The 20,507-nt window shown below is 38.9% G+C and overlaps 1 protein-coding gene across 1 annotated transcript in view; it reads left to right on the top strand.

Moving 5' to 3' along the window:
• COL19A1 (collagen type XIX alpha 1 chain) overlaps positions 1 to 20,507 on the top strand; it is a 329,106-nt gene that overhangs the window by 239,602 nt on the left and 68,997 nt on the right. Inside the window, exons 17-19 of the mRNA XM_030804323.1 lie at positions 3,305 to 3,367; positions 10,500 to 10,541; positions 17,989 to 18,051. Coding sequence (XP_030660183.1) covers positions 3,305 to 3,367; positions 10,500 to 10,541; positions 17,989 to 18,051 — 168 coding nt within the window. The remainder of the gene's footprint in view (positions 1 to 3,304; positions 3,368 to 10,499; positions 10,542 to 17,988; positions 18,052 to 20,507) is intronic.

The following is a 20,507-nucleotide window of genomic DNA, read 5'->3' as shown; positions in this document are numbered from 1 at the left end:
ACTAAAAAAGTGAGAAAGAAAGTGTCATCATAAATGCTTATGATGAGATTAAGTGGTAGAACCTAAAACTTCAGATCAAACCCATTTTGAGTACTTCTTTGAAGATACGACATTTTGTGACAAAAACAGAACATATGAAAATGTAGAAGTAATTTTTATGGGTTTATTAATCTTGTGGATATTTGAATAATAATGTTCAACCTTTTCTGTAGCCTCATTGCTCTTGGCATTGTTTTTAGTGAGTTGTGCCCTTGCCTTTGTTTTTAGAGGGAGCAGCTGCACTGAGCCATGCATATTCTCCCACCCCACCCCCAGTGGTAAGCTCAGCAGCAGCCAGATCAGGATCCTGCATGAGAAGTATCTACTTTGCTTATGAAATACAGCTATCCACTGTGTGCATATGACCAGTCTGTAAAGGATCATATCCCATTTCACCCAATTTTTTACAAATTATTTTCTTTCTATTGTTTTTACTGTTCTCATTTACACTGCTACCTGTTTTATTCCATGCAAACCCTACAACACATTTCCTTTCCTGCTTCTTTTCCTTACTGCCTCCCAGAACCCTTTGGGAGGCTTCACACTTCTTGTATCTCAGACCACCTGCTCTCTCAACCTCTACAAACAAAGATAGGATACATTTGAATAAAGTCACAGACTAGGAGAAATGTTTTGTAATATTCAGGGATAATCTCCCTAACATGGGTTAAGAGACTGTATGAACATAGATGGGAGATACAAGGAGTAGATAAAGGGGCCTCTCTCAACTACACGGTATGGCTACAGCGAAAGGTAATGTATTCACTTTCTCGCCTTCTTCACCAAGCACAGTGAAGTACCTGACAGAAGTGCTACGTACAAGTTTTGTTGATTTTTTTCAATTTCAGTAAAGTAAATAGAACATAGAAGAGTGATCACCCAGTATTCTCTAGGGTACACACATCATCATGATAAGAAAATTACTGCAAAAGTGATTTTTGGTCGAGTTTGCCTTTAAGTTAAGATAGTAGAGTAGACGAGAGCTGGCTTTGGGCCCAATGCTGATGTTAAGTATTAGCCCTGCCACTTACCAGCGGTGTGACCTTGGACCAGTTAAACATTTCCAACCCTCATTTTCTTTATCTTTGAATCAGACAGAATGATGAGACATTCCTCATGTGTCATTGTAAGGACTAAATTAGTTAACTCCTGCTGTAATGCCTAGCACATAATAAGCACTATATAAATGTTTGCTATTGGCTGGGCCTGCTGGCTCATGCCTGTAATACCAGCACTTTGGGAGGCCGAGGCAGGTGGATCACTTGAGGTCAGGAGTTCAAGACCAGCCTGGCCAACATGGCGAAACCCTACCTCTACTAAAAATACAAAAATTAGCCAGGCATGGTAGCACGTGCCCATAGTCCCAGCTACTCAGGAGACTAAGGCACAAGAATCCCTTGAACCTGGGAGGCAGAGGTTGCAATGAGCTGAGATCGTGCCACTGCACTCCAGCCTGGGTGACAGAGTGAGACCCTGTCTCAAAAAACAACAACAAAAAAAGTTTGCTATTATTATTTGACTGATTCTGCTACTCTATTTGGGAGACAGTATTATTAACTTTTATGCTATATTTAAGAGCCGTAATAATTAAGACTCTTTTAACTAGATTGAATATGTATGAAGTTAAATTTACTTACTCCATCACTGTTCTTTGATCTAATCAGCCTTGTCATCAACACACACTCACTGAATGCCTACTATACATATACCCCTAAGCCACCTGTTAATGCTACTACATATGGTGTCTAAAATTCCTCCTTGCCTCATTATATATTTGCAGAAGGATCAATATGTATGGAACCTCATGTCTCCTGACTTTCAAGAATAAGATCTTAACTTGCATGTTCTTGGCTAGATACTTTGTGTAACAACGCCCCCACTCAATGATTGCTTCCTTTCTTTACTTCCTCTAGCTGACCTAGAATTCTTTACACAATGTTGGTTGCTGCAAAGTTACATGAAAAATATATAATGCCATAAGAATTCTCTTCTTACAATAGCTCCGTTATTGTTTCAGTAAGGTAACAGCATCGTTTGTCTTTCCAATCATAGGCAACACCATTACTCATGAGGCCCATTATTTTCCCAAGAATTATACCAACCTGCTTCTAAGTATCCATCACCTCATTCTTGTGCCCTTTATGTTTAGTGGCACAATGCAAAGGTTTTATATTAGAAGAGATCTTCAGTCACAAGCTGCTCATAAGAAACACCTGGTGTAAATGTTAACCAACATTAATCTTTTCTGTACACCTAAGGTGTTACCTGTATCAGTGAGTGCAGCTAACGATTGCTTCTTAAAATTTTTCTCCACTTTTCAAAGCTTTCATTCCCTTTGAAAAATATTAATCTTTGTGTAATGGCGCTGTTTGATTTTGGCTAATCATCTTCCTTCTGTGTCTTATCTTCTAAGGTAACATGTTAAGAACTTGGTCTTTATAATATTTTCTTTCCTCCTAGCTTTTGAGTTCTGGATGAAATATGCAATCTCTTTTCTGAGATAGTTGAAACTATTTGACTTGAATTACTTAATCTAAAATAATGCTGATCTTTGTGTTTTTTTATGGCCCTCACCCCAAAATGTAATCCCTGAAAAACCTGGGAAAGTCTTCTTTCCTTTCTTCCTAGAAGCTTTAGGGACAGCCAAATGTATTTGCTTCTTTCCTATCCACTCCAAGCCCAGCATAGTGCTTACTGAATTATTTCCAGGTCAACTGAAAACTATCAATATTTAAATTTCTTAAGCCTGAGATTTTATAGCACACATCTTTTTTCTGGCCCAAAAGTCCATGTGCATCCCATTTTCATACAACTAATTCAAAAAGTGAAGCAATAGAAAAACATTTTTTCCCATATTTACTAAGTTAATAACATGTAGGAACACACGGTTCTATAGTACATTGATCAAAATCCTGTGAGAAGTGCCAAAAATAAACTGAAGAGCTATAACCTCTTCTCCAGGAGGGTCTTATGGGTATAATTCGTTTTAATAAAGAATATGCTGATGGCTGACCTTCTGGTAAAATGTTACATGCTCCCACTTAGGACCTCTTTTTGGATTCATGCAGGATTTAACCTAGAAATATCTTCGGAGCCTGATCATAGGATAATGCCCATATATTTCTCTATTAATCAGAATATTTGACTGAACAGACACTTCCTTTTTCTTCACTATATGATTTCAAGAGTTCTTAGATATGCTATTTAAATGTTCATTGTTTTGGTAAATGTGTATATATCTGTCTTTGATTTGTTTATAATACAGGGACCTCCTGGAATACAAGGAATACACCAAACTCTTGGTGGATATTATAACAAGGATAACAAGGTATGGCTTCTTTTTTCCCATAATTTATAATACATAGAAATTTTATGTGATTGTATTTTTGAAAAAAAAAACTTATTAATTCCTAACTTCTCAGACTTTTAGACATGATTGCATGTATTTAAACATCTTTCCATACCGAAAGCTATGTTTTCAAAAACAAAAATAAAAAAGTGTTTTGCTCAGTATCTTACAAATCTAGGGTTTTATCCTAATAAGTTTTTTAAAAATTTTGTTCAAAGTTTGTTAATGCAAAACATTGTGTTCCACCATCAATAACATCATAGATCTAGCCTCTCTGAGGGCAGAAAGAAATTATTTGATACTTTGAAGCTCTGGGTAGCACAACAGGTGATAGACTTCTTATCAAAACCAATAGGTGCTGCACCAAAATCTCAAGCAAATATTTGCATACTACAGTTCAAGAATGAGAGTCTCCACCTTTCACGGGGAATTACATTTAATTTCCCTGAGGTTTTTTTAAATCACATTTGGGATAGGTGGAATGCTGACGTGGAAGTATCCAAATGGCAAAAGCAAGGGAGTTTTGTTCCAGATTCTACAAGGAGCATAATAGAGTGGCAGCCAAGAGAAGATCTAGGTGAGATCATTGATTGATTCATCATTCAATGACAAGTATTTGGGGTCTGATCACTTTGTGTGAGGCATTCTGTCCACTGATTAGGATACTTTGTATATGTAATGGTTCATCATTGATTTCTTCCACCACAGAAAGAATTGGAGACACTTCCCTTTATGTCTTTCTTTTCCATGTTCTTACTTTCCCTTCCTGTAATTTTTTTCTGACAGTTGTTACTCCTCTTTGTTTAGAAATCCCAAAGAGACACTATATGCCAAAAAAATTTGTTAAATGACTAGCTAATTATAAAATCCCAGTTTCTCTTGCTTCAGAACAAGGTCAACATAAAGACCTAGAAAATTTATGGTTGATAAATTTAAAATCAAAATGGAAAGTTTTTTATACTTTATAAATTTGATAGTGATGCTATTTTAAATTCTCTCCTTTATTTAGGTTTTCCAGGGAGTATTATATTAGGAAGAATGTTTGGGATATATTTCATGTTTCTTTATTAAACACTTCTTTAATAGAACTGTACTAGCTTTTTCAAAATATTAAGGCTTAGCACAAGTGAAAAAAGAATGCTGAAGCATGTTTAAATTTAATCAATTTAATGACGCCTGTAATGACACCTGCTGTTATAAAATAGGATTTATCATAAATGCTTCAAAATAATGAGAATAAGTTGGCTCTGATGTCACAGTATCAGCTACAAAAACTTAAAGAACACACTATATTACTATCGCCCTTGGTATAAAATATACCGAGTTGCTACTTAGCTACTTAAATATTTGCTATCCCTTGCAAAACTTTTAAAGCTCGCATCTTTACAGGTCTCCCAACACTACTTCTCTATACAGTTTATCTTGCTGATGAGTCAGTTTTCCCTTAAATGAAGATATATGGAGCATTTATATTTTAGAGTCTAAAGTTGAGAATGTAAATTTTTAAACTTTAAGGTTATATTTCAAAAAAAAAAATGGTCGCTGACCAGAGCAGCTGAGTGGAAAATCTTGCTAGTAACAAACCAGTACTTTGAACTTAGTTATTAACTCACCTAAAAGAACCCCAGTTATTCTTCTTGCCATTACAGAATAGAGGCCCACAGGTATTTAGTCCACACGTTCTCTAAATGTGACTTTAAAGCTGGAATACGACTGGATAAAGAGAAAGGAGTATAGCTGTTATCCCAAATGATGCACTATAACCATTTAGCGTTAGAGGCTTTAGATCCATCTGTGAATTGAGACAATAACTTACCAAACACTTTATTCTGTTTCCTTTGGGAGTAGTTAGAGCCCTTATACCAAGGCCACACCAGGAAGGATGGAGGTGGTGGGACCCACCTTCCCAGCACCCACACTGCCCCATGCTTCTGTATTGTAACCACCTCCTCCTCGCCCTCAGCTTCATAAAGGAAAAGCCAAATGTGCTACAATGAGCACGAGCATGATGTTTTCCACTGGCATTGTCTCCACCACCTACCCCTGTCTGTTTTTGGACACTGAGGTTGTTTCATTTTGCAATTTGTAGCGTGCCGGATGGTCTGACTGTAGCAAATAAGCACAGAGAAGCCGGGCCTGAGTGAAACCTTCCTAGAGATTAAATAATGGACTGTGTATTGAGACATAGCAAGTGACACTCCAAGGTTAAAATAATCTTCCCTTTTAAATTGGCATTGATTTATGTGATGTCTGCACTGGAGCCCTGGACCCCAGCTCTTCAACTCACAGTGGCTTCAACAGTCACACAGCCCAGATTCTGCTGAAGCAACTACCCGTGGGAGAATGAGTAACAGACTACTCATAAACTGCCCCTCCTCATTCCGAACTCAGAGAGCCCATGGTTCATTTTCCGGTCCCAGGATCCTCACTTGCCCTGTGGCCCCCATGTAGGAACCGATCTTTTACTCTGCTATTTTCCTTATGTCATCTGGAGGGAGAAGCTCAGGTATAAGAAACTCTTTCTCCTCACAGCACAAATCAAAAAAGGGATGGAGAAGAAAAAAAAAAGCAGATAAGGAAGAAAAGAAAGCAAATAAGGAAGAAAAAAAAGCAAATGAGTAATAGAGAGACAGCCTAAGGAGTGAGGTCAGGAAGATGGACATGAGTGTGTTTGTGTGGATTTTTGCATGGCCACTTATGGATGCAAAGAATAAAAGGTAGATTTCTCTCTCTATCACAAAAATAACGTGCAAAACAGCTGCTCCCATTCTGCAAGATTGTTTGCAAAGAAGCAACAATGCTGAGCATATTCTTCCTCTCAAGGAAAATCTGCTCGTGATCCAGTAAACTGCACTTCATTGTTTCCAGCTCTGGGGGTTTTAATAAAAATTTGATAGGCTCTGTCAACTACTGAAGCCATCAGACCCACAGTTCCTTACTATACTTTAGATGGAGAAAAAAAATATATACGTTTTATCTGCAGAGGCCAAGTACTGGCGGATTTTACATTTGATGTTGTTTTTAAAGCTCCATATTGAAAATGCAGAGTTGTGTTATCTTACATCACCACACTGGGTCTCAGCTGTTGGAGATTTATGCTGTGCCTCCCAGCAACCAATTCTTGTATTCATTTCTCCAAATTGTTGATCCAAAAAAAAAAAAACCAATTTGCTAGCAAAATAATCTATTTTTCTTTTCACATATTAAATCATAACTTCACTTTAATATCCACAGACTAGAAAGGACAGAAAGCCTTTATCCAAAATCCAATATTCAAGGCCTTTCCAAGCAGTGAGTTAAACCCAACGATGGCGTATAAAGTGTAGGCTCCCTTGGAGACACTGCAGGCAACCGTTCTGGGTCCAGAAGATTGAGAAATAAAGTTTAGGTTCTAACTTTATCACTCTCCTTCGCTGTGCCCCAGGCTCCACTGGCTTTGAGGGACATTGTGGACTTAGGCACAGATGTATGGACTTTCAGATGTTGGTTTGATTACAGACAGCCCCCCAACTCACCTGAGTCTTCCCTTCCTTTCATGACACTTGCGGCTGGTGACATGGTTTTTTGCAGATAACTAAGAGGTTGGTTTTGAGCCAGCCTTAGGCCTTATTTTCAAGTGAGCACGGCTTTCCTAGCCCACATATTATGTTTTAACTTGCTAGGGCTGCCACAACAAAATATCACAAACTGAGTGGCCTAAACAACAGAAATATATCATCTCACAGTTCTGGAGGCCAGAAGTCAAGATGAAGGTGTTGTCAGGGCCATGTTATCTCCGAAGGCACTAGGGAGGAATGTCTTCCAGGTCTCTCCTAGCCTCTGGTGGTTCCTTGACCATCTTCACTTCAAACTATAGCAATAGTGATCTGAACGGGTACCTCTGTAGATTTTGTTGTCTAAATATTTCTGTACCTTTTAGGTTTTCTATCAGCATATGTATTTTTAATCAGAAAAATAACCTTAATGGAAAAACTGCATGATTAGAATTACTGGCTCATTTGCCCAACAGATATTTATTGAATGCCAGGGGAGGCTTTCATGAATGGCATTTCATAATAGTTGACACCTGATTAATGACTAGTTTCTGGCCAGACAAAAAGGTGAGGACAAAGAGTGGTGATCTGGAGGCTGAGATGGGAATGACGTTGGTCAGTTTAGGGAGCTGAAAGAAGACCATGACGGCTGAAGCTTCTGAGGAAGAAGAGTGGCCAACATGATGCTGGAGAGGGAAATGAGTTCAGGTCATGCAGAGATTTGATGGTGATGTTAAAGTTTTGAGAAATGGAGGCCAGAATGTCGTTTGAAGGTATTTCTCTGACCTTATGTAGAGAATATCTGTGTCAGGAAAGCAAGAGTGGATTGTAAAAGGCCACTTAGAGACTCACTGCAATCCTGGCAAGACATGATGGTGGGCTGCCTGGGTATAGGCAGGTTGACTCTGTCTCTTAAGAGAAGAGAAAACATTTGGGGAGACAGAGTCAACCAAACTGGATGACTGATCATGTACAGGGAATAAGGATGAGGGTGATTATATTAGTCTGTTTTCATGCTGCTGATAAAGACATACCCTAGACTGGGCAATTTATAAAAGGAAAAGGTTTCATGGACTCACAGTTCCATGTAGCTGGGGAGGCCTCATCATGGTGGAAGGTGAAAGGCACGTCTAACGTGGTGGCAGACATCAGAAGAGTTTGTGCAGGGAAACTTCCCTTTATAAAAGCATCAGATCTCATGAGACTTATTCACTATCATGAGAATAGCACAGGAAAGACCCACACCCATGATTCAATTACTTCCCACTGGGTCTCTCCCACAACACGTGGGAATTGTGGCAGCTACAATTCTTGATGAGATTTGGGTGGGGACACAGCCGAACCAAGTGGTATTGAGAATGACACTCAGACAGAGAGGAAGAGTTCAGGTTTTCTTTCTTTCCTTAATTGTTTTCAATTGTAGAATGGAATTCCTGCTCAATTTAACAAGAAAAACTGCAGAGATATATTAGAAAAAAATTGATTATTTTTCTCCCACTTCTGTACTAAACAATGTTAGCAGTGTGATGTAACTCTATTTTGTTCTGTCATATATGTGTATTTGTTGCATTTTTTGTTTTAGTGTTAAACTTGTTGAATATGAATTGCTTCTAGAATTTACAAGTACATACATCAAGTAGAAAATTAGATATATGGGTCTAAAACTCCGAAGGGAAGTATATGCTGGGTTTATAAATTTGGCTGTGTAAATATTACCTAAGCCACAAAGGTAAATAAGAGTGCTGGGGAGAAAATGTTGAGTCACAAAGAAGAAAATCCTGAGGAAATTCAACCTTTAACAGATGAGGGAAGAAGTCACAGAGATAGGAAGAAACCAGGAGAGTAAGCTATCATACAAGCCAAGAGAGTGACAAGTGTAGCAAGAAGGTCAATTACTGAAGAGTCCATTAGAATAAGCAGCAAAGATATTATTATTAACGTTAGAGGGCCACATCAGTGGACTGATTGGGGCCAGTGTCAAATACATATGTGTTTAGGAGTAAACAGGAGTTAAATAAGTGGTGTCAAATAAAAAATTGCACCTGACAAAGTTAAACAGGCAAGGAAGACATTATTCAAGGCTATTGCAATAGGAGAGAGAGGGCAGACTTAGTCTGAGCTCAATTCCACTGAAACAAAGTTCAGGAGAGTTTTTAAGTATTGATGTAAGAAAGAGAACACACTTCCTTGTGTTTGCTAATTGGCTTTACCCAAAGGAAGAGTAAACTTTCTCATATCTTTGTGACAGGAAGGTTAACAACTTGGCACAAGGCTGAGGTTAGGCTCCTTCCCTCCCACGGAACCTGGAAGATAGTGGCACTGTCTTCTCCATGATTACATTTTAAAGGGATGGCTGCCAGGTCCTTGAGAAAGACGTTCCCAGATTGTAAAACTGACAGGAGGCTTTTAGGAAGATTTACATCTCAAAGGGATAGTGAAAGAACTTACAAATACAGATTTTCTAAAGCTATTGGTCTAGAAAAAGAGAGGTCAGGGTATGGAATTAGGAACAAGCCTGTCCAAAGTTGATTCCAGCTGAGGGAAATATTAAGGCTGTCTTGGTCAGTGGACGCAGAAAGCACTAACTACCCTTTTGAGAAAATTGTCCAGAAATGGGAGGAAAGAGAGTAACTTAAGGGAAATGTGTGCTGGGGAACTCTATGCTCTTTGTGTGTTAAGTTTAAAGTAGGTAGAATAGGTAGGTAGTCAGAGAGAGAAAGGGAAGTGTTAAAGAAATTGGCCAATTTTAGCTACATTTTACTTAACTTTACCAAATTGGCCAATTTCACCTGGTAGCAATAGGTAACATTAATAAGGAAAATCTCCTGAGAAGGCAGAGGGCATGGGAATCAGAGGATTTATAGAGGAAACAGCCGTGATAAGAGATGAGACCGCTCATTAACTACACCCGGGTGTGCATGCACATGGGTTGGTACATTCATTGGCAGGAATTAGAAGTGGTGACTGAGGCCTGGCGCAACGGCTCATGCCTGCAATCCCAGGTCTTAGGGAGGCAGAGGCAGGAGGATAGCTTGAGCCCAGGAGTTCAAGACCTGCCTGGGCAATATAGCGAGACACCATTCTCCACAAAAAGGAAAAAAAAAAGAAAAGTGGTGTCTGAGAACTTGTATTTTTTTTTCAGTGTAGTTACAGGCAAGGTCACTTGCCCAAGGACTGTAGAGTCTAATGTAGTGGTCTGAGAACAATAAAGAAGACTTGAGAGTAGGGAGAGCAGATCAGAGATGCTCAGATACATGGAGAAGCCAGTTGAAGTGGCCAGATGTGGATTTGGAGTAGTGAGTATTTATCCCCAGAGGTGTGATGTTTCTCCAGAAGCAATCTCCTTAAGAAGTCACGAAGAAGATGCATGGGGTGTCCAAAGCTGGAATTATTTAGAAGAATATTTATCAGGAATATTTAACAACAGGCAACAGAGACAAAGATGTCTGCACAAATGACCTAGTATCCATAAAAAGCTGTTACAACACTATTATCTGACTACTTATACTGTTACAGATTGAATGTGTTAAAAATTAGTGGATTTTTCTTTTGTATTTTAAATTGTTTTTCACCCCTAGGGAAATGATGAACATGAAGCTGGAGGCCTGAAAGGAGACAAGGTAATCAGATTTTTTTTTTTTTTAGATGGAGTCTTGCTCTGTTGCCCAGGCTGGAGTGCAGTGGCACAATCTCGGCTCACTATAACCTCCACCTCCCAGGTTCAAGTGATTCTCCTGCCTCAGCCTCCCAAGTAGCTGGGATTACAGATATGTGCCACCACTCCCAGTTAATTTTTGTATTTTTAGTAGAGACAGAGTTTCACCATGTTGGCCAGGCTGGTCTTGGACTCCTGACCTTGGGTGATCCACCCGCCTCAGCCTCCCAAATTTATGGGATTACAGGCTTGAGCCACTGCACCTGGCAGTAATCAGATTTTCAAAGTGAATAGAAGGGCCCAGTATTTTATACGGACTTACACATTCCCATGTAGGGGGCGGCCCCCTGGCAGCAGTTGGGTTGCATCTCTGGGAGGGTGTCCAGCCTGCAGTGGGCAGGGGCCTCCGCCTGCCTCCTGACCAGGCAGTAGGATTGGAATCTGCTTCAGGGTCCAGCAAGGACTGCTGAGTAGCAGTTGACTACAAGAAAGAGAACATATCAAGGGGAAATTACTGTAATAAGATAAATGAAATCAGGACACAAGGTTTGTTTTGTAATTAAATGTGAATCCATGTAGGTGGCAAAAACAATCTGAAGACCCCTTTGGCAAAATGTCTCAAGCCGAGGCTCACTATTTTGTGTCTTCCTAAGTACCAAAGCATAAGCTGCCCTGGCAGCCATTTTTGCTGGGGTTTTATACTGTCCAGTAGTGGTTTAACCAAATAATTATTTCAAAATAGTTTTAAGATTAAGACACTGATAAATTTCCATTGCATTCCCCTTGTCATTTGCAGGTTTAATTATCACAGCTGTAAAGATGACAGATTTACTTCCACATTCAATAAGATGTTTCACTCCTGTTTGATTCTGAAATTGTAATGACCTTGGATTCCATGCGAATGTGCCATTGTCAGAAAAAAAATGCACATTAAATCTACAGGCAGAGATGAGTAGTTTGAAAATACTCTGAGGGAATGTGGCCTGTGAGTGCTACCTTCATTCATTCACCTGTAAAAATTCTCTAGATTGAGGGCAGGGGATTTTGACATGAATCCAAGAAAATATGACTTCTGTGTCTTATAAATCAGTGCAACCAATCCATTCAAAAAGTCGTACATCCATCACCAGAAGTTACTGCTAAAAGATAGTCTCACCAGAAACTAGGAGCTTCTTATAGATTGATGATTGAAAATGAAATTTTCTGCTAAATAAATAAATAAAACCTTGACATTCTGAAAAAGACATCCAAAAATTGATTACACAGCAATGATAAGTCATCTGTGTGAGTTAGATTTTATTGCTAGTACATTAGCATTATTTCCTGTAACCTAATAGCTAACAGAAACCATACGCCACCATAACAAACGCATTACATTTTAAGCAATGACTTCTGGACATATGCAGGCTAAGGGGAAAAAAAGGAAAAGAAAGCCACAAAGCTTGTCACATAGGACAGCTGAGCAAAGAAGAGTGTTGTGACTTTTAAAGTATTTAAATGATGATTCATTTCTTGAAACAAAACAGCTGGCTTCTGTTTTGCTGTGTTCATTAGGAAACATATGTTACTTAGACATTCTTAAGACCTCACTGATGAGAAATTTGATCCTGTAAAACAGGTGTATTTCAAACTCTAAGGACCTTTTCTATTGCTCAAAATCTTTTCTAATCGCTTCAGAATCTTAAGTAGAATTAGGAAAAGCCAGTGGCATAACTGTTGCCTCCTCTCACTCAAATAAATAACATAGAAGAGTCTACAGGGAACTTGATGTGATACATGATATAAGGAGACACATAAAAAAACTTTTAAAAATCGTGATTAACAGGAAATTGCCAATAAACAATGCATAAAATAAACAAAAATTACAGGTGGTAGCTCGCACCTGTAATCACAGCACTTTGGGAGGCCAAGGCAGGAAGAACCTTTGAGCCCAGAATTTAGACCAGCCTGGGCAATATAGTGATATCCCATCCCTACAAAAATTAAAAATATTAGCTGGGCATGCTGGCAAACACCTGTGGTCCCAGCTTCCCAGGGAGGCTGAGGCAAGTGGATCACTTGGAGCCAGGAGGTAGAGGCTGCAGTCAGCCATAATCACACCACTGCACTCCAGCCTGAGCAACAGAGCAAGACCTTGTCTCAAAACAACCAACCAAACACAAACATGAGCATAGCAGTTGCTGGAAGAGTGAAATCAGCTCTACCTATGCAAGCCTACTTAGAATCTCTTCTGAATCAATACATTATTTACATATAATACATACATCAATTATAATGTAATTTAATGTAATGTAAGTCACCACAGTGAAAATTTAAAGCTCCATCAGGCTGTTCTCACAGATCTCTGCTTGCACCTGTGGCGAACCCCGGTGCTTCTGAATCCTGGCTGCACATTGGAATCACGTGGAAAGCTTTGACAAAATACCCACACTCAGGCTCCATCCACAGAGACTCCGATTTGGGGTAGGGGTCGTATCTCTATTTAAAAGTGTTTCAGATGACTCTAATACACAACCAGGGCTAAGAACCACCGAGTAATAGGAACAGCATGAGCTTTGGGACAAAAAGTTGATTGTGGCATTAACAGCTAGGTCACCTTGGGAAGGCCACTTCATTTCTCTAAGTATGCATTTCCTCATTCACACCATGGGCATAATTGTATCTACACAAAGATTTGATAGAAGGATTAAAATTAAATAAGAGGAAGTTACTCAATAGCACAATAACTAAAACACATATAAAGCCCTCACTAAAGATTTGTTCTTTTCTATTCACGCATATCGATCTTTCCTTCCTCTCATGAGGTCTCATTTAGCACTTTTGAGGATTAATGGTTGTTCTCATTCTTAGCACCTGGTCTTGCTCATCTTTGTATCTCCCACCATAATTTTGACAAACAAGGGACTCAGTTTGTGCTGTAGAATAAAATATTTAACCAGAAGAATAATTAAACACATAAGTGATTCATCATTCCTTTATGATATGCTACTTCTCAATGCACTGACCAGCAAAATAGAATTACTGAAAGAGCCAACCCTTTGGAACCTGATACTACAGTGAAGCACCAGGACAAACACAAATAGCACTGGAATATACACACCAATCACCCCTGGTTTAGCAGCCACATCCTGTATCAAGAACACTATGATACAGGGAGAACCACGACTTGCAGTAAATGGCCATGGAGACCGTCCACATGACCAGTCTACCAGTGTGGAAATGATGAATGATCCCTGCTCTGTGGCTTGACTGAGACTGACAGGATGTGGTGAAGGGATAATGTACTTGCAAGTTTCTTGAGGAGAACTGCTGCTTTCTAGAGGCAGTAGAACAAAATATCAGAATATCTTAGCACTCCTGAGAAAATAGCAGGTGTCTTGTGGGGAAGACTGTCAGGGAAAAGGTGGAGTCGCTACAGCACCAACCTTTTCAAATAGCATCGAAAGTGTCAAACTGGAGGAGATCACTTGTGTTTCAACTCATCTCCACAGTGATAAATCACTGAACATTCAATTTAAATAAAAAATGCAAACCCATACGGGTCTAAGGTTCAGTAGAAAATGCTTTTGCTTGCAGAATTTTATGAGGAAAGAGGTCTCTAAGATTTCCTTCCAGCCCAATGTCATCCAATGACTATGTGGAAAGATGGACTGCAACCCCTTTTTTGTCCCTCCTCTGTTCAGCTGTAGAGCAGCTATGAATATACTTACTCTTATTTCACCATGTACATTCTCTTCCCCTTCTCCTTTGATATTGACAGATTTGATTTTTACAAGCAATTGCTAGACCCTTTCTCAGCTTTCTACTTTTATTTTGTTAGGCAAGTCTAACTAGTAAGCATATTTTTCCTTCACACCTATACAGTGGAGACTGTAGCACCTACCAGATGGGTAACATGAAGGTCACTCTGTACACCCTAATGCCTATACAAGGCTAATTGTTTATTTTCTCTATCAAACCAACAACAATTTGTTCCTAAATGTGTCCCCCAACTTCTCCCTCTCCTTACCTTGAATATAATTTACTATGTCTAGGAAAAAAATGGCTTCTCTTATAATGTGGTAAGAATAAGACTGATGATACACAGGATGTTTAGATACTATCATAGAAAAAAACAATACTTATGTAGCTTCCTCTGAATTAGGAAAAAGCCTGTATCCAGCACACTAAACTTTAAATTTGATGGATACTGTTTCAAAAGGCATATTGAATATTTAAATTAAGAATGTGAGTGAATTTAGAGAAAAAAATAAGCATGTATATATAGGTGGCATGTAGACATAGTGAATATTACGCAGTTGGGATGTGGATGACTGAAGTTTGGGAAACACTACTCTGGAATATTTGTACTGACAGGTCTGCAAATTGGCTTCTTATCCATTTGGTTCCTTGGCTCTCCAACAGGGCCTTACTATTACTAGCTGAAAGCCTAATGGTGTAAAAGATTAGTACTAAGGTGAGCCATAAAAACAAACACTTCTTTCCTAGTATCAACTCTCACAGCACAAAATAGTTCTGTGACCAAATATGTGAATTTTTCACACGCAGCAAGCAAGCAATCAGTTCTGCAACAGACACCAGCTGATTGTCTTCTAATTCCATTCAATTCTGACACTATTTACCTGGTGGTAGCAACAGATCCCACAGATTGAGGGCTCAATCCCACAATACTGCCTTCCACTTCATATGCCAATCGAAAGCCCCATGTTGTTTTATCTGTGCTTTTGACCAACTGGCTATAAATCGGGGTCCTCATGACCCCGTCCGCGGCACTAATTTGCTGAAATGGCTCACAGAACTCAGGGACATACTTACTTATGCTCACCAGTTTATTATAAAGGATGTTACAAAGGTTACAGATGAAGAACTGCATAAGGCAAGGTATGTGGGAAGGGGTGCCAGGGTTCCAAGCTTCCATGCCCTCCCTGGTCATGCCACCCTCCAGGAACCTCTAAACTTCAGCTGTAGAGAAGCTCTCTGAACCCAGTCCTTGTGGTTTTTATGGAAGCTTCATTATGTAGGCGTGATTGATTAAATCATTTGTCATTGGTGACCAAGTTAACCTTCAGTCTCTCTCCCCTCCCCAGAGGTTGGAGGTGAGGCTGAAAAGACTGTAATCAAGCCTTGGTCCTTCTGGTGACCAGCCCAATCCCGAAGCTACCTAGGGGCTGCCAGCTACCAGTCAACTCATTAACATACAAAAAGACACTTATTGCTTTGGGGATTCCAAGGATTTTATGAGTTGTATGCCATGAAACTGGGACAAAGACCAAATATGTATTTTACAATATTGCTATCAAGCAGATGGGCTCACTGCCCAGTGTGCACTAAAGCCAATAACTATGGCACTGGCTTTTCAGAAGAGAAAGATTTTATTGCAAAACTAGCCAGCAAAGAGACAGGAATTGGGCTTAAATTTGCCTCCTAGATTTGGGGATTGGGGCAAGTTTTAAAGGATCAGAGGGCAAGGGACGGGATTTAGGGATGTTAGTTTGGGAGGATCTGATTGGAGAGCTTCAAATTTGACCACTTATGGTAAGGTATGTTGAGGCGGATTTTTGCCCTGGATATTCCAGGCTAATGGACCTCCTTGCTTCTGGAAGAGTTCAGGTTCTGGTCATGTCCCGGTCTTCTTGGTTCCACCCAAGGGGAGGAATTGTTGGTTCCAGCTGTTTTTACAAGTCAAAGCTTTTTCTGTTATGCGTGCCTAGGCTGCATGACTTGCAGTTTTGGGCTCTGTTATACCTTAAAGGTAACTCGACGTTTTGTTATCAACAGAGTAGGCCCTGTTTGGGCTGGTTCCACAGTTATACTATCGCATGAGGTTTTAAAATTTTAATAAAATTAAGATTAAATTTAACAAAACATATTCCATAAATCTAGAAGACTAATTAATACAAGCATGATCTTGTCTATCCATTACAGAAAATCACAAGACATGGATTAGGATATACATATAAAAATAAGCCAAAGATTTTAGGGCTGTGGTAAATTTATACTTGAAGCACTTTTTGGTAGCTGTTTGAGGCTTCAAAATGAACAGTTAGGCACATCCACACAGGGGTCAGGATTAGAGATGTTCACTGCAGCCTTGTTTGTGATAGAGAAAAGCTGATTACAGCCGAAGTGCCCATTGGTGGGGCTGAGATAAACCCTGGTTTATTAACATGTTAGAATGCTACTCAGCTGTTATAATGAATGAATGAAATCAGATGTATCAATAGAGATGGATATTAAAAACAATGCTGAGTGGAAAAAACAAGTCATAGTATGTTATATATGAGATAAAGCTATTTATGGAATTTGTTTCAAATATTCGAAATAATATATTGTTTAGATTCCACATATGCAGTAAAAGTACAATAATATAAACTGAAAATATAAATACTAAATTCTTGAGAGTGGCTCCCTCTGGGTGGAAATAGGAAATATAGGGGATTTCTTCTTTGTAAATTTTTTAATTTCTTTCATTTCGGGTACCTGGTACGTGAAAGCTTGGTGTATTCTACTTTATTGTTTTCTTTATTTATTCTTTTGAAGTAAAAAAATAGGCCAGGTAGGCAAAAGCGGCACATGCTCAGAAATGTAATGGTGAATATCATTTTGCAAAAATGCTCTTGAGGTTGGGGGGAAAATCAGCATTACACATCTTCTAGGGACTATGTTTAATTTAAGAATTGTGTAGGTATTCAGAGATCTTGGTAAACACTAAAAGGATGCACAATGCTGAGACTCCTCTGAAGTCTCATTAGTGATATAACTCCTTTCTTTAAGTATTACTTCTCAAATTATGTTTTCCAAAAGCACTCTTTATATGTCACATATAAATCTCTCTTCAAGGTTTTTGACCAGAACCTCTTAGACATTTCTAAGCTACTGCTGTCACCACATCTACAAGAATGCCTTATTTGCCCACAGCCAATCATCTAAGTAGCATTATAAACCCTGGAAACAGCTGAGAGACTCATTTTGCTTCATATGACTACTGACTCTGCCCACCCAAAGAAAAAAGTGCCTGAAATAAAATAAGTCTGGATTATTGTGCCAGTTAAACAGTCTGATGTCTTTGAGATCACACACAAAAAAATGGGTTTTGGCACACCAGAACAAAATTATCATTTTTCTCCTCTAGATATTCTTTCCTAGAAAAATAATTAACTTTGTTTCACATTACATTTAAGTATCATAATGAAATATATGAATTTCTAAAAGACATGAAGCCATTGTGAAGTACTGACAAACACGTTATCATAAAAATAGCCTAAGTAGATTCAGAACTTTGCATTGTCTGTTGGATGCTAATGGATAAATTGTACAGTTAGAAGGAGAGCAAGCAATCATTCTGTATCTGACAGTCACAATGATGCTTCTCTAACCATCTGCAAAATCTCTCTTCTGCTTTGTCTTGAAAGGGTGAGACTGGACTACCAGGATTTCCAGGGTCTGTTGGCCCTAAAGGACAAAAAGGAGAACCTGTAAGTATTTTAGCTTTTGAGGACAGAGGAAGAATATCTAAAAAACTGGATTAAAAATATGTTTCCAAATCAGCCCCCATTCCACGTACCTTGGCTGATCCTGTGATGGGAAGCAACAGATCAGATCTTCAAGCAAGTACTAGCTATGCTAGGCACTAAGTCTTTTACATGCATTTACTCACTTAATCCATAAAAAAGTTCCATAAGGTTGTCTGTTATCACCTGCACACTTCAAATGATGAAAGTAAGGCATAAAGAGGTTAAAAAACTTTGCCCAAAGTCACACAGTACTAAGCACTGGAGCTGTGAATCACACCTAGGTGAGCTGATTCTAGAACCTAAAGTTTAAAATCACAAAGCTCCTCTGGTGTAACTAAACACTGCAGCTAAAATAATAAAATCAATGTATCAAAAGACTAGTACAAATTTATCCAAAAGAAATTGGAAACACATCTTTCTGCTCAAACGACTGTTCTCAGTGTACCTTCTGAAGTTATTTTTCTTTCTTGATTTTTGTATGATCAAAGTGGCTTCCCAACCACTTTTCAGTATTAGTGTGGCCGGTTTCTTTCAAAATGTAGTTATTTTTATGGGGGAAAAAGAAAAACCCTACAGTATCATTTATATTCAAATAGGACCACCTAAAGGGATTAGAGAAATCATAGGTACAAAAAATGACTTGTTTTAATGCTTCTTTTAAAAAAGCAGTTTTCAAGAATCAGTGAGAATCAGGCTTAACAAATGTTTCATCTTTATTTAAAAAAAAGTAATACATTTTATTAAACCACTCTACCCCTTTCTTTACGGGAGTGAATAAAGGATATTGGTTTATCAGGGGATAAAACATGAAGAGGTCACTAAATTGCCTGCATGACAAACAGAAACATTATTTAAAGTATTCAGTGTTACAAAGCCAAATTTTCCCTATGCTTCAGCTTTAAAAAATTAACAATGACAGTAATTTTTGCAGCTTTAGCATCAGTCTGTGGCCTATGTACCCCAGTTCTTCTACCTTGCCGTTAGTATTCAGTTCAAGCCTTCTTACACAACTACAGGATTTGGCAGTCTTTAATGAGGTTCTCCAACTGAGTGTTTCCAATAATGTCTGGAAAATCTCATGTCTCAGAAATCCAGCCTGGTGGATGCCCCTGGTACCTGCCAACTCTCTAGGTGCTCCACACTTGGAGTTCCTCTTACCATCTCTTAACTGCTTCTCTAGGTCTCCACTGTCTTCCCTCCAAACCTGAACACGAACACCAACCTTCTCTTAATTTCCACATGATGTATGGAGGACCCTGCAGTAAGATTTATAAAAATTTTACTGGAAAATCGAGGATTTTTAGAGCAGAAAGGAGAAACTTTCAGTGAGTTAGAGCGGTGCTTCTCAAATGTGAACATGCACTTGAATCCCACTGATTCTAAGTCAGTAGGTTTGGAAGCAGGACCAGAGAGTCTGTGTTTCTCATAAGCTCTCAGTAATGCTGGTGCTATTGGTCCATGGACCACACTTTAAGCAGCCAAGGTTGAAGGAGTTCATAGTTCCTAGGAGTGATAGGCCTTGTCCTCCTGCAGGGATTTCCTCTGGCTTTCTTTCCTACCACTAACATTCAAGGGCAGTCCATGTATCTCGTGGGGACTGCCTTTAGCCCTGTTTTCCTTAACTAGAGCTTCTTTTCCTCCTAACTCTTCTCCATACCAGGTCCCTATTCATCCCTTAATTATCCCACCACCCCATACATCTTTACTTGCCGCCTTCCCCTACCCCTACATTAAAACAACACAAATTTTACATTATTACGGAGAGCAGTTTAGCTTTTTATGGTCTCAACCTTTCTATTCCAGAACAGGATGTAGACTTTACTTTGCATAATAATCAGAAGGCCCAAATAGAAGAGTAGTGTTCATTCAAAGGTAAATTCTGAACCACTGATCCCGAATGGTAACTAAAATGGCAATTTTCCCCCACCATAGGACATTAAGAATATGGTTTGATGTGTAACACATCAGAGCTAAAATATACTTAAGACCACCTAGTTGAACCCCATGATTTTATAGATAAAGAAAGGGGGGCTCTAAAAGATTAAGTGACTTGCCTCAAATAGTAGCCATTGGAGCCAGGACTAAATATCAAGTATCTAGACAACTAGGCTTCCGGGTTTTTCTCTTTTTTTTTTCTTTTATAACCAGTTACTTTAGTCAATGTGGCCACTAAACTTTACAGTGGCTATAAATAAGCAATGACATGAGCAGTGTCATATAAGCAAAAACAAGCAGGGAAATAAGAATATAAATAAAGCCTTGATCTAATATATAGAAATTAGCCACTATTAAGATATTTCATCATGTTGGGTAGATATGGGTATATAGTTGTCCCTTGGTATCTGTGGGGGATTGGTTCCAGGACTCTCAGAGGATACCAAAATCTGAGGATGCTCAAGTCCCTAATATAAAATGGC

This window comes from Nomascus leucogenys, chromosome 3 (genome assembly GCF_006542625.1).
Source record: "Nomascus leucogenys isolate Asia chromosome 3, Asia_NLE_v1, whole genome shotgun sequence".
Taxonomy (NCBI): domain Eukaryota; kingdom Metazoa; phylum Chordata; class Mammalia; order Primates; family Hylobatidae; genus Nomascus; species Nomascus leucogenys.
This window is presented reverse-complemented; position numbering and strand designations above follow the sequence as displayed.